Source organism: Lutra lutra, chromosome 13 (genome assembly GCF_902655055.1).
Source record: "Lutra lutra chromosome 13, mLutLut1.2, whole genome shotgun sequence".
Lineage (NCBI taxonomy): Eukaryota > Metazoa > Chordata > Mammalia > Carnivora > Mustelidae > Lutra > Lutra lutra.
In genome coordinates, this window is record NC_062290.1 from 12,033,162 (window position 1) to 12,048,508 (window position 15,347).

A 15,347-nucleotide genomic window follows, 5' to 3' on the forward strand; every position below is an offset into this window, starting at 1 on the left:
TATTAGTAAAGTGTTCCGGGGGGGTGGGCTGGCTGCTCCCCCCACTGCAGTGCTGTCATTAAGAGCGGGAGGCATGGCCTTCCTTCCAGTTCAGAGGTTCTCTGATTCTGTTCAGTCTGACATTCGGACTCGTGCTTTGAAATCCCTTCCCAGAGTCAGCAAAGTTGGGAGCCCATCAGCTGTCTCCAGCCTGCAGATACGCTTATTTGGCATATACAGAGTTTAAAAAATTGCGGTGGTGGGTGTTATGGGTTGAATTGTATTTCCTCCAAACCATATGTTGAAGTCCTAACCGCCCGCCCCTCCCATCCTTCAGAATGTGACCTTGTTTGGCAGTAGGTTTGTTGCAGATGTAATTCGTTAAGATGAGGTCATACCGAAGTCATTTCCTAATCCAATATGACTGATGTCTTTATAAAAGCAGGGGGGGGGCAGATTTAGACATACAGAGAGACCTGTACAGAGAAGGAACATTGTGAATGTGGAGGCAGAGATCTATTAGCCAAGGAAGGGCACAGGTTGCCAGCCAGCCACCGGATGCTAGGAGAGAGCCTCGGAGCAGATGCTCCTTCACGGCCCTCGGAAGGAACCAGTCCTGCCGACGTCTTGGTCTGGGACTTCTAGCCTCCTGAGCTGGGGGGAAAAATCAATTTCTGGTGTTTAAGCCAGCTAGCTTGTGGTACTCCATTATAGCAACCCTAGCACATTCAGACGGGTTATTATTTTTAATGGATAGATTTGCTCTGAAAATTTAGATTTTTGAGCTTCAGTGGGAAAAGCCTGACATGCCAGGCTGGATGTCAGGGCAACAGGTGGGAGCAGAGGGAGGGGTGCACTTAGTCCTGGGCTAGAGAAGCCAGCCCACGCAGGGGCTGCCACCCTGGGCCACCCGCTGGTGGCGGCTGCTCGAGAACATGGGCTAAGCGCGACCAGATTTTCCGATGTTTCCAAGAATCTTCGTTGCTGTTTCTCAGTGCTGATGAAATATGATTTCAAACGTAGGCAACAAAGGGATCCCTTGAGTTTCTCCCAGCACCCAGTTTGCCTTGGTGGTATACTTGATCAGGCTGGTCCCTCCCGTCATCTGAGTTTGTGATCTCTATGTGTTCATGGTTGGCAAGAGGCTAAGAGAAATCGTGGTTAAACAAGGGATATGGTTCAGGGGGTCAAACAGTTTGCCCCCAGGAGAAAGCCTTGCTCAAGCCACCTCTTCCCTCTGCCACGTTGAGGTGAGGTCTCTGCAGGTATAAACTGTTCCTAGGACCCTGACTGCTAATGTGCTGAGGATACAAGGCCCTGTTATTGGTCAGGCACCGTGCAACAAAACAGAGACATTAAGCTGTAATTGTTCCACACTTACCAATAGGAAGGTCATTCTATCGAAGCTACTAGGCATAGCCCCCGTCTGTCCCTGCAGCTTCAATTGCCAATAATGACAACGAGCCTTTACACAAAGTAGACAATGGGGAAGGTCTGGTACCAGAATCATTAATGACATTACTTTCATTTGTTGTAATTGCGTTAGGCAGTTATAATGTGCCAAGTCCACACTAAGCCCATCACATGTGTAACCCCATGTAATGCTCGAACTTGCCCTAGAAGGGAAGCATTTGGTTCTCCCTGTCGAGATCAGGATACTCAAGCCTGGAGATACTCGGTAACTTGCTTGAGGTCCCAGCAGTATTCGACCCCAGGTCTCTTCAATGCCAAATCCAATGCCAATTCTCATTCTGCCTCCTGGTTCCTCTCTTTCACCAAAATGCTTCTAACAGAGGTCAGCCTCTGGGCCCAGAGCCCACCAAGGCTTGCCAAGTGTGGTGTCCCAAGTCTGACTTCCTGAATCCCAACCCTGGCTACATGTTCTGTTAAAGAGGCAAAGCTTTTCATCTAGTTTGAAGTCATAAATCTTAGTTTCGCTCAAAAAAGACTCGCTGACATTTTGTGTATATTGTAAAGATATATAGGCAAGTAGGTCCCTCTGTGCCCCTATAGGAACAGACGGTATGCTTGGTATGTTCTTAGAAATCTTGTAACTCATAGAAGGCTTGGGAGAAGGGGGACCCTCCTGGGGTCATGTCCAGTTTCTTTCCAGAGCTGCATTCAGCTTTTGAAAATCCCAGCACTTGCAGCTGACGCGTCTGCTTTTGTGTATGTGTGTTTTACTTCATCCACAAGTGAGGTGAGGAGAGAGGACGGTTCTTGACTTGACTTAGCAGAGCACCTTGAACTCTGGCGCTCCCCTTCCAGCCACAAGACCCGTCCACCCCTGGCCAAACGTCTTGAGGCCATAACTCCTCCAGGTCCTGGCCACGCCTCCCTCTAGATTATGTTGAAGTCAGTCCCAGCATCAACCTGTGTCACCTGCAAACCACCACCCCCCCTCCCCACACCAGAATGTCTCACGCTGTGTGTTGTGTCCTTGTGATTTTCAGGCCACTACATGTACGTGGACTCAGTGTACGTCAAGCACTTCCAGGAGGTGGCGCAGCTTATCTCCCCGATGACCACGGCCCCCATATCCGGCTGCCTGTCCTTTTATTACCAGCTCCAGCAGGGGAATGACAATAGCTTCTCCCTCTATACTCGGGATGGGGCCGGCCTTTACGAGGAACTCTGGAAGATGGACCAGCCGGAGAGTGCTGCCTGGAACCTGGCTGAGGTGGAGTTCAGCGCGCCGTACCCCATGGAGGTAGGTGTGGAGGCAGGAGGGCCGAGGCCAGACCGCTGTGCACTGGGCGGGGATGCCGCCCGCAGGCTCGCCGGCCGATCAGGAGATGCTGGGCCACACTCCTTTGTTCTTCTCTGTTGTGCGTCCATCCTCATCCTTCCTTCCTCTCCCTGGGTCCCCTCTGTGTTGCCCTCTTCCTCTCTTTCCCCTTAGTTTTCCTGCTTTCCAACCAGACTATTTTCCCTGAGGACAAATAGGGAAAACCCAGTCCATCAATGACCTTTCTTGGGCACACATCCCCTCTCGGCCTCGCCCTGTGGTCCTGGTGACTTCCACAGAGATGAAACCCACTCTTGAGAGCAGGGCTGAAGCTTTCCCTTACTCGAGGGAAGAGTCTTTTCTAGAGAAAAAGAGAGAAGAAGAAGAAGATGGGAAAAAGAAAAACTTACCTCCTTCTTTCCACCTTTACAGTATAAATAATGTCCTAAAAATTAGAAAGATTTGTGATTGTGGCCCCAGTTAGAAACAAGGCTGTGTGTTTTATTTTAAAGCTTTAAAGCTTTTTATAGTTATGTGACTGATAAATCTCCAGTGCAGAAGAATTAGAAAGTTCAGGGAAGCAGAACAGACTCAAAGCACCCAAGCTGAACCTGCAAGGATGAGAACACTAACATTTTGGTGTTCATCTCTGCGGGCCTGTTTTCCAAGCATGTATAGTGATACAGATCTCTATTTACGTGTGCATTCCAGTACTTACAACAATCCAAAGTACATAAAATTATCCCCACGTTGCAGATAAGGAAGGAGAAGAAGGAGAGCCCAAGTAGTTTGATACTTCTTATCTAGGTCACACAGCTGGGGAGTGCCCAGCACTTAGGAAAGTCCTGGACTCAGATCTGACCTGGAGCTGAAGGCAGAGGCCCAGCTCTGTCGGAGGACCTCAGAGGACCTTTAGAATCAGTGCAAATTGTGGTTGCAGATTTGGGGCTATTCATAGGGTTTTAGGTACCCCAGGTTTGTCAATATCCCCCACTTCATGCTTTGTGCCTTTTGTAATATGTCCCCAAGTTCCCTTTAAAGTGCAGAAGAGGTGGATTGTTCTCCTGATGTGGAGCCTCCCAGAGCATTGGGGTTGGATTGGTCTGTGACCTGTCCTGTGTACTGAAGACAGGCCTGCCACTCCCCGTACCCCCTTCAGACCCCCTGTCCCCCCACCCCCAGCTCCACAGAGAGCACCATGACTTTTGCAGGACGTGCATTCTTTCCTCGCCCCCAGTCTGACGAGGCCTTGGTTTGCTCTTGCAGCCCAGTGGAAAATTTTCTGAGTTTGGGTTATAAGAAGGAAAAGAAATGCACATACTGTTTCAGAAATTTTCCCTTCTATTAAAGTCAAATGAGTCACACACACAGTTGACAAGACAGTCTCTTTGCAAACTCCTTCCATCCGGCCATGAACTCCCTGGGCAGCATTTGTATGAGCGAGACTTCGCTGAATTTTCTTTTACATCTGTGCCGAAAAAGTCACAATTCTGGACACTACCCCCCCCCCCCCAGTGTGTCTCCTTTTGGGTCCCATGGGCCTGCTTTTGCCCCCGAGATCTGATGCACGATGCTGCTACTGGAAATCCCTCCAAAGGAACTCACCCTGCAGAGCCCAGGGAACTTTTTTTTTTAAGATTTTTATTCATTTATTTATTTGACAGAGAGAGATCACAAGGAGGCAGAGAGGCAGGCAGAGAGAGAGGAAGGGAAGCAGGCTCCCCGCCAAGCAGAGAGCCCCACGCGGGGCTCGATCCCAGGACCCTGGGACCACGACCCGAGCCGAAGGCAGAGGCTCATCCCACTGAGCCACCCAGGCGCCCCGAGCCCAGGGAATTTAATGTCACCATATCCTCCAGTGAATTCTGAAAAGGAAAACAAACATCTGAGACCCCATTTTCCAAACAAGAGGGAAGACGCCGCCACGTGTGCTGTGACTTCCACATCCTGATGGGAAGCAGTCTCACTCCACCTTCTCAGTCAGATCAAACCCTGTCCTGCACTTGATCAGCGATCGCCCTGAAGAGGAAATGCTGCGGCCCTGGGCTATGTTTGTGGAATCCATTGCCCCTTCTCGCTGGTCCACATCTGTCCCCTTTGTTCCCAGCCTACCCCCTCACTTTTGCCAGCAACAAACTTCCGGGGCCCCTCTTAGATTTTGCCAGTGTCTGTGGGACCAGTGTTAAGCTGCGCTGGACCATCTCGTCCACACTCTTTCTTTCAAAACCAGAGACACTAAGACCTGTAGGAGGGAAGGAACCTGCTTGAGCTAATTAATGGCTAAGTAGGCTCAAGCCTGAATATGAGTTGAAGAGGGGGTCGACCTGGAGAAATCCGCATGAATTTGATACAGAACTCAGGATGCACCTGACTACATTCTAGGGACGTTCCATACCTCATCCCATTTAATCTCAGTAGTCCGACAAGGTAGGGGTTATTATGCCTGTTTTATAAATAACAAAGGCAAAGCATTTGTCATCTAGTTTGAAGTCAAAAATCTTAGTTTAGCTCAAAAAAGACTCGCTGATATTTTGTGTATATTGTAAAGATGTACAGGCAGGTAGGTCCCTCTTAGCAATGTAGCCAAGGTCACCTAACTAGTGACAGAAATGGGACTTGAACCCTGATCTGTCTGCCTCTTTAGAAGAGCTTTGAGAACTAGGATCCTCAAGGTCAGATCTCGTCCACTGCCATTTGCCTGGCTGCCGCAGTGGTGGGCTGTTTGTTCCATGTTTTTCCATGTTAGCTTTAGTGTTTGAAGAAATCACCAACACTGAAAAACCCAAAGATATCCAATAAAAAACTAGAGATCCAAGTCCTCTCGATGATTTGGTAGGTCCAGACACTTTGGGCCTGAACTCCGAAATGGAGGAAGCTGAGTAGGAGGTGCCCCTATAGACCAGGCTTGGCTCCCCATTTCAGGACCCTCTGCACCCTGTCCTGTTGTGTCCCACCAAGCTCAGGTCATGCATATAGGTCACCTGCCTGGCCTGAGTTTCAGCCCCTGCCAGCACTGCCTCTTGTGTTGACTCACCGGTGGGCTACCCTCCGGGCTGGTTTTCCCACCGTGCTCCCCACTGTGTGCAGTGCCGTGTGCGCCCCTCTCCATCCCCATGGGCTCAGGCAGAAAGGAGTCCATTGACCTCAGAGTAGAGCTGGTGGCCCAGAAGGGAAAAACACAGAAGGGTTGAACCCCTTAACAACCTCACATTCTTTTCGACCATTTGGATGTGCCTGGGTATGCTGGAACGCTGACATCCATACCTCGGATGTGGGGCCCGATTTTGCCTGAGCAGACAGGTCGTCCTCTTTGATTCTGCGTCTTCGTCCAGACCCTCACAGAGAATTTCCTATGTCAAAAAGGGAAAGAACCCTGCCGGGGCTTAGTTCTCTGGGAAGGGCAGTGGGAGAGCCTGGCCTGCTTTCGGCAAGGGGTCTGTTGTTCCTCCAATCGAAGGTCATCACTCAAACTGTCGAGTCTGTGGTTCTGTCAGAGAGTGACATACACTCAAGCGAGGGGGAATCCACCAATAAAACACAACTTAGGGCTTACTAGTCCCTCCCCCGTAAAGAAACTGTAGATCAAATCAGGAGCTGCCCTAGATTTAGGAACATGATTCCTAACAGGTACTTACAACTTGCCATCACCTGGCTTGAAGGCCACATCATTTTAAGTCATAATTAAGAGAGGCCCCTGGATGACTCAGTCCACTGAGGGTCTGACTCTTGGTTTCGTCTTAGGTCATGCTCTCAGAGTCACGAGTTTGAACCCTGTGTCAGGCCCCACGCTCAGCGTGGAGTCTGCTTGGGATTCTCTCTCTCCCTCTGCCTCTCTCTCTCTCTCAAATAAATAAATAAATCTTTTTAATAAATCCGTAGATCCTAGTTAAGGGCTCTGAAGCCTGACAGAAAATATGTAAACCTGTAACAATCCGTCATCTTCCCTGGCAGGTTATTTTTGAAGTTGCTTTCAATGGTCCTAAAGGAGGATATGTTGCTCTAGATGACATTTCTTTCTCTCCTGTTCCCTGCCAGAATCGGACAGGTAAGCATTCTCTTTCTCTTCTGGATCCCATACGGAATTTTCCTTTCTCGGTAGGTGCCTGGGGTCAGGACTTGGTTTAATTCCTTCTAATTTTCTCGCCTCTTCTGTTATCTCCTCCTTTAAAAAAATTATTTAATGGAATAGTCATTTTTCTGCTACGTTATTCTTTTTTCCCCCTCACAGAGTGAATTTAATTTTTCTGACAGCACAGGCCAGTTGTCATGGTGAGCTTTCACCGTCCCTGCCTACTAGGTAATGAAAATTAAAGAATATGAAGACCTTCCCTCCCCATCTTTCTCTTTAAAGCATATCTTAGATCCATACACAGGTGGCTGAGTAGGTGGAAAAAACTCTCAAACTCCACTGAATAGAATGATAAAGATTCTTTCTAATTTTAGGTACCCAAGACCTATAAATATATCCGTGTTTAAAGATGTTAATATTTGGTATACATCATCTCTATGACATGTTTATGATATTTATATCATGGACTTAATTTAATTTCTCTTTCTAAGTAAATCCTCAAATTCTTTTATCGTGGCCAATTTTGTAATTTCTATAAACTTGGTGTTTGGAAAAGAGAGGAAATTCTTACTTTCTGGGAAAATAAGTAAGCAAGTAAATTCAAAGTACATTAAAAAATGTTCTAGGGGTATCTGGGGGGTTCAGTCGGTTAAGCGTCTGCCTTCAGCTCAGGTCCTGATCTCAGGGTCCTGGGATCAAGCCCCACTTCAGGATCCCTGCTCAGCGGGGCGTCTGCTTTTCCCTCTCCCCACCTCTGCTCATGCTCTTTTTCGCTATCTCTCTCTCTCTCAAATAAATAAATAAAATCTTTAAAAAAAAATGAGAAGTTGACAAATGTTCTAAAATAAGAAGGATAACACTATATTCATGATAACCCACATAAATGCAATTGACCTTACCTTTTAGTGAATTTTTTTTTGAAAGCCCCCAGGGAAATGGTGGTTGTCCCAATCTTATTAATGAGCCCTCATTCTGATCTTCAGAGCATGGGAAGTAAATTTTTGAACCTGGCCTTTGAAGTCTGACTTTCACTTAAGATAGAGTTGGTGTCTAATTTTATATGGCTTAAGATATATTCTACAAGCAAGGGGACTGAGAAAAGTAGTATTTTCTACTTGAGCTAAAGTGTTACCCCCAAATTAGAAACACTGTAATGTGCTAAAACTAAATATTATTTTTTTACTAATTCTAATTTTAAAAAAGAAAAAAAAAAGCTATTGAGACAGAACCAGACTATGCATATTTACATATTTTCATTAAAATGATTTAACCCAAACTGTAATCCCAAGATTAAAAGAGTCTCTAAATTGGACAGAACACAGGAACCAACGTTGTTTTGTTTCTCTAAATTGGACTGTTCCCTAATCTTATCAGCTAATATTTCAGTGATGTCAATAGTCATTTCACAACCTCTTCATCATTATTTTTGGAAAGTTTCTCCTCTTTGTCACCAGGCATTTACATTGAACTTTTCTATTTCCAAGTTATACATACAGGAGAAGAGGTGTTTGTTCAGTATCCGCAGGGGACAGAGGGTGGGGTGACGAAGCAGATGGGAGGTCACAGTGTCTACTGAACCATCTTACAAGTAATGTTTGGAAACACTCTTCCTTTTAAAAAGATAGAATCTGTGTGAGCGCTTTCCCACTGACTGGTGAAGAGAAAAGAAAGATTCCAGCCAAGTAAGGACTATTTATTAAAAGGGCTGATGGCCCCTTGGTCTGCAAAATTCAGCCTACAAACAGACCCTTCCTCTGCAGGGACCACCAATCCACGTTAGCCAAGGCTCCATAATGGTCTTCAGAACTTCCCAAACTGGCATCTTGGCCTTAAAATGATTTAATGGTGTGATCCTAGCGTTACGTTCCTGAGTCAGGACTCTGGATTCACATCCCTACTCTGCCACTTACAAAATGTGTCACCTTGGGCATGTTAATTAACCTTTCTGAGATTCTATTTCCACATCTGTGGGTCGAGAGGTTAGAAGACTCTGTTCCATCCAGTTGGGAAGATGATGAGTTAATGTCTGTGAAGGCCTTAGCAGAGTATGGCACCCAGAAAATGCCTGGCCATGAGGCTTCATGTTATTTATTTAACTTTCAAAATACGCCTGTCCCTTCCCTGGGACCAGAGAGTCAGATCGAAGCTGAAGAGAACGAGCAAAGGGAACCGCCTTGGTGAATGGTGAGCGGGAGCGTGCTTGATGCCTTTCCTTCAGCAGCTGTGGACCAGATTCTGAGTCTTAGACACGGAGGCCTCCATTTTTCGTACTTCATCTCACATTTCACAAATAGTTTATGTCCTTCTGTTTCATAACAGGTGCCAACATTTTTTTCCTTATCTTGGGTAGCTCCAGACTTGTTGTCTCTGCTTTTCTCAGCTGGATTTAGCATTTTCTTCCCTCATCTCCCCAAGTAGGCTGAGACAGGAATTATTTCAACATATGAAGCATCTCGTTCCCACCATCTGGTTGGGCTTAGAGTTAATCCAGGCTCCCTGACCTGGGACCCACCCTCGAGTCACAGGTGTTAAACAGCGGTGTCGTGTCACCCCCCAGTACTCCCTCAGGACGCTGCCAGAGGACAGACCTCCCCACTCCCCCTACTTGAGTTAGGGCACTTGCCTTTCCAAGGCTCTTGCACCCACGACCTCTCTGTCCACCACCATGTTTGGCCTAGTGCCTAGATCTTAGGAATAAGCTCTCCTTTTAGGCTGTGAACCCTTGAATGGCTGGCAGGTGATTCCATACACTTGTAGAGATCCCGTCTTAATGCCCAGGCCCAAAGTGAGAGCTCCCACTGCTTTGCCATCCGCAGGCCCAATCTCCTCTCAGGGCCTGGGTCCAGCACACGCCCAGGCCAGGCACTGGGAGGGTCCTGATACTCATGGATATACCCCTCTAAGGACATCTGCCTGGGCCTAAATCCCAGCTATGCCCATTCCCTAACAACACACTGCCCATTTGATGTCTGGTGGGAAACCTGGCTGTAGTTGTTGCCTTGGTTACAGCTGTCATTGCCTTAGCTCAGACCTCAAGTGTCTCCACTGCCTGGTCAGCGGCCCGGTCCCTGCTCTGCAAGATTGCTCAGTCTGGCGCCTGGTCCCCCTCACTCTGTCTCCAAGCCAGCTTTGAGTGTCTCAACCTGCTTTTGGGCTGGCTCATGCTACATCAGCCCCCGTGCCAGTTTAGCAGCCTGTGGAGCACGCCGTACCCGGCTCTCTCGAGTGCGGCAGGGGCTGGGGACGGAAAAGGCTGCTGATGGGCATTTAGATCTCTCGGGCGGATGCTGAGTCCATCTCCATGAACTTCAGGATGAAAAATGCTGCCAGAGACTTCTCAAAGGCAGGGCCCTCCACCTGATTAAAGTATCTTCAAAGCCTCTCATTTCTAAAAAGTTCAAATGTCAGAAAGGAAGTAGTTACCTACATCTTACATTGTGATGGTACCTTCTTGCTCAAAGGGCCTTTTTTTTTTTTTTTTAAGATTTTTTATTTATTTATTTGACAGAAATCACAAGTAGGCAGGCAGGCAGAGAGAGGAGGAAGCAGGCTCCCTACTGAGCAGAAAGCCCGATGTGGGGCTCGAACCCAGGACCTGGGATCATGACCTGAGCCGAAGGCAGCGGCTCAACCCACTGAGCCACCCAGGCGCCTCAAAGGGCCTTTCTTCCACACCCTCACCCCAACTTTTTTTCTGACCAACTGATGTTCAGGTGCTTCCAGCTGCCTCTGAGTCCTCCCTGCGCTTTGACCAGCTCTGAAACAAGCCTTAAGCAAAGGCTTTCCATCCACCCCCGATCTCTGGTGAGCTCATTTTGGGTCACAAACAGGCCCTCTGGCCCAGGCTTCAGGAATTAGACACTGTCTCCTAGCAGAAGCAGCACTCTGGTTGAAAAAGATTTAGGCTCTCAGTGATGCTTTTGAGATTTTCTTTTTTATCAGACCTTCTCAGGACCCCCAGACAAATCCACTTAGAAGGTATTTAGGTATTTAACAAAAGACTATAATCACATTCTCAGAAACATCTTTTCCACATGACTCCGTTTGTCACCATGGAGAGAACTGAGCCGTGCTTCCTTTTAAGTTTTAATACCACCCCTTGCCTCTCCTGGATGCCTCATAAATGGGTTACAGTTCTCTTGTGACTGCCCAGGGGTATATTCGTTGGGATTTATCCCTGATGAGTGATTTCACTGACCTGCTATTCTCTTTGTGCATGGCTCTTGGGAGCCAGATCTGTAGATTGTGGCTTTTCATCTACTTTTTCATTACCAGGTAGCAGAGGGGTAACTAAGAGTGAAGACCAATATGGGGTTTCCCCTGGTTGCAAATCTGGGGGGGGGGGTGTCAAAGGCTGGTGTCAAAGGAGCCTTGTCTGTATGACATCATACTCAGTTTTCAAAGACTTTATCTTCATGGCTTAAAGATACTCCCTGGTGCTCCCAGAGAGTGTGTGGGCAAACAGCAGTGTGTGGGTGAACCCACCAGCATCAGAGCACTGAGAATGGTCTTCATTTACTTTTCTCCTCTCTGCTTTGTCAGTCAGGGTGCTCGCTTTGCACCCTTGCAAGGCCATGTCACCCAAGATGTGATAGGGATCCAATTATATAGGAACCTTCTGTTCCTATTCTTTTTATTTTTTTAATGTGGTGTTGGTCTCTTTTTTTAGTTAAGTGTTTTTATTTTTTTATTTTTTTTTTTAAAGATTTTATTTATTTATTTGACAGACAGAGATCACAAGCAGGCAGAGAGGCAGGCAGAGAGAGAGGAGGAAGCAGGCTCCCTGCTGAGCAGAGAGCCCGATGCGGGGCTCGATCCCAGGACTCTGAGATCATGACCCGAGCCGAAGGCAGCGGCTTAACCCACTGAGCCACCCAGGTGCCCCTAGTTAAGTGTTTTTAAAACTTAGTTTTGTATCATTTTAAACTCAGACAAAACTTGCAAGAATACTCTCAGGAATCCTTATAGACTTGGGGCGCCTGGGTGGCTCAGTGGGTTAAACCTCCTCTGCCTTCAGCTCAGGTCATGATCTCAGGGTCCTGGGATCGAGCCCAGCATCGGGCTCTCTGCTCAGCAGGGAGCCTGCTTCCTCCTCTCTGTCTGCCTGCCTCTCTGCCTACTTGTGATCTCTGTCTGTCAAATAAATAAATAAAATCTTAAAAAAAAAAACCTCTTCACCCAGATTTAAAAATTATTACCATTTTGCCACCGTTGCCTTATCGACCACGTAAGAGCAAGATGTAGACGTTACGCCCCTTTGCCACTAAATACTTCAGTGTGTATTTTCTAAAACCAAGCACATTTTCCATGTGCTATCAGGTAATTATAAAGTTCAGGAAATTTGGCACTGATAACAATATTATCAACTAACGCACGGCCCACGTGCTGATTTCACCAGTTGTCCCAGTGCTCTCTTTTATGGCTCTTTGTTTTCTTGGACCAAGATTCAATCTCAGGTGCTTTATAGCATTTGGTTGTCATTCCTCTTTCATCCCCTTTCATCTGGGCCATTTCCTCAGCCCACATCACTGTTCTCTTCCTTTGGAAATTGAGGAATTGAGAGTATAGTGACTTTTTGTCCATAAACAGCTCCCTGTTTCATCAGGTCACTGCTCCCAGAACTCAAATGTTTCTCTAGAGGTGATTTCCCAGTTATTCAAAACAGTGTCCTCTTTCTCTGGCCCTAAAAGCTTAGACCAGAGTATGTCAGCATGTAGAACAGATCACAGTTGGCTACATCGAATGTGTCCCAAACTGTGGCTGTCACATCCCCTCTGGACTCGGACAGTCTGAACAGTGAGATTTACAATCACTTGTTGCTATACCAAATTATTCTCAAAAGAGCAGAAATCTTTTATGTTCCATTCCCTCCAAGCAATCTGGAATGAGGTGGTATTTATAGACCAGGGTAAATGATACCAGAACTCAGCAAAAGCCAAAATAATAGCAGTATGGGTGATGAAATTGGTGTGACTTTTTGAACAGCATGGTTTATACTGAGCAGTGATTTTCTTCAAGCAGATCAGCTGTACTGCTAATGTCAATTATAAATAGACAGCGGCTGAGCCGGTGACACAGAGATAAGTCAACAAAGGAAAATTCTTTCTGGAAAATAGTATTTCTAAAATACCTGTCTGAGAGAAAAATTAAGAATTCCTTAAAATCTTTACCATTTTCTTTCTTTTAATTTTCTATGAATGAATTTTGAGTTGTAAAGAAGTATGTGAATAATTGCTCCCCGTCTGTACATTTTGAAAAGAAATTTCTTTTGAAGTCTGGTACTTCTTTATTTTTTATAGAGTATGAACAGGGCTCCTTCCCTCCATCCCTTAAGGGAGGAAAAGAGCAATCTGCCTGTCATGATGAGATGTTAGTTTGATGCTAACCTGCCTGCATACTATCAGGGTAGAGATATATTGTTGTGTTTTATGTGTTCAGTCTCCCTGGCACAAATGTGTACGTATTTGTCAACCAGTTGAAGTAGTCCTTTGAGACCCTAGGGTCTGGCTCTTTAACTTTGCTTCTCCTTTGTTCAGAGCTTCCTTTCAGTGCTGTGGAAGCCAGCTGCAATTTCGAGGAAGATTTCTGCAACTTTTATCAAGATAAAGAAGGTTCAGGCTGGACCCGGGTGAAAGTAAAACCAAACATGTATCGGACCGGAGATCACACATCAGGCAACGGTAAATCAGGAGTCTGTGCCTGTGGGGACACTGAGGCTGGGGGTAGTGTTCATGCTCCGTCTGCCATTCTTACTCCACATCTCTCAAGATGGCCACTTTAAAAAAAAAAAAAAAGGCAACTGTAAAGAAGTAAAAACAATGGGTAATCTTGTGTTTTGCCACTTAAAAAAAAAAAAAAGGCATGCTAGCATGACTGCCTGCCAGTTCTTTAAACAGCCAAAGCTTTGGAAATTATCTTGCTTTTCCCTTTAGATAGAGAAGTGCCTTTGAAAAGCTAGTAGATTCCAGTTACAGGAAACATCCAGAAAAGGCGAATCCATAGAGACAGAAAGCCAGTTCTTGGTGGCCAGAGGCTGGGCAGTTACTGTTTAATGGATATAGAGTTTCATTTTGGGGTGATGAAAATATTTTGGAGCTGGATAGTGGTGGTAGTTGCCCAGCACTGTGAATGTACTAAATGCCACTAAACTGTACACGTTAAAGTGGTTAAAATGGTAAATTTTATGTTATGTGTATTATACTCAATGAAAAATATTTTGTGAGGCTATAAAATCTATTGGAAGATATGGGGGGGCCCTTGATGGTTATGTCTACTAGGAACTGTAAGAAACAAGTTTGAGCTCCCCTGTATAAGAATTACCTACCTCGGGGCGCCTGGGTGGCTCAGTGGGTTAAAGCCTCTGCCTTCGGCTTAGGTAATGATCCCAGGGTCCTGGGATCAAGCCCCGAATCGGGCTCTCTGCTCTGCAGGGAGTCTGCTTCCTCCTCTCTCTCTGCCTGCCTCTCTGCCTACTTGTGATTTCTCTCTCCGTGTCAAATAGATAAAATCTTAAAAAAAAAAAAAAAGAATTACCTACCTAATCACTTTGATGGCATCCCCTGTGAAGCCCATTCATGTAGAGACTGGTACAAAGAACTTGTTTTCAAGGGGTAGTGTCTAAGTCACTTTATTCAATGGCTATTTTTACACTGGGCACTGGGGTGTGCTTACCATACACTGAGGAAACTTACGTTTCAGAGCATCTTACTTGCAACTTGCACAGGCCCTGGGAAGGGCCTTGAAAGGGGCCCTCACAGTTTTCTACTTGTAATCATAAATTCTTTTCTTAGAGGCGGCTTAACTTGTAGAAATACAGGCACTACAAAAACCTCTAGTCATTGGCCAGACTAACCAATCAGGTCCTTCCCCCACTGGCTAACAATCATTTCAATGGGCCAAAAGAGATGTTAGACAAATATATACACAAATAAACTTATAATTACCCATTGTGTCACATGGCATGGAAGAAATGAAGACTAGGCTTTGAGAAAGCTGTGGTGTGTGGCAGACCAGAGTCAGCATTTGGGATTTTTTTTTATAAAGGAAATGAGAAACCATCAAAAGGTTTTTTTTTTTGTTTTGTTTTGGGTTTGTTTTTTTTTTTAAGATTTTATTTATTTATTTGACACAGAGAGAGAGAGAGAGAGATCACAAGTAGGCAGAGAGGGAGGAAGCAGGCTCCCCACGGAGTAGAGAGCCCGAGGCGGGGCTCCATCCCAGGACCCCGGGATCATGACCCAAGCTGAAGGCAGAGGCTTAACCCACTGAGCCACCCAGGCACCCCAGCCATCAAAAGGTTTTAAGTAAAAGAAGAGTAGAATTAAATTCAGGTTGTTGTTCTGACTGTGTATAGCCACCTATATTAGTCTGCTCAGGTGGCCAGGGTGACCTGAAAAGCAGAAATGGATTTTTCACAGTTCTGGAGGCTGGAAGCCCAAGATCGAGATGCTGTCAGGGTTGGTTTCTGGGGAAACCTCTCTTCCTGCCTTGTGGAGAGATGACGCCTTCTCACTGGGTCCTCCTGGCCTTCACTCTGTGTGTACCAGTGGAGAAAGAGAGGGGGCTCTGGTG

The 15,347-nt window shown here is 46.3% G+C and overlaps 1 protein-coding gene across 1 annotated transcript in view; it reads left to right on the forward strand.

Annotated features, from left to right (window-relative positions):
* The window catches only part of MAMDC2 (MAM domain containing 2), a 158,485-nt gene that overhangs the window by 90,602 nt on the left and 52,536 nt on the right, over positions 1–15,347 (forward strand). The window contains exons 6-8 of the mRNA XM_047700583.1: positions 2,433–2,689; positions 6,659–6,752; positions 13,313–13,456. Of these exons, the coding sequence (XP_047556539.1) occupies positions 2,433–2,689; positions 6,659–6,752; positions 13,313–13,456 (495 nt within the window). The remainder of the gene's footprint in view (positions 1–2,432; positions 2,690–6,658; positions 6,753–13,312; positions 13,457–15,347) is intronic.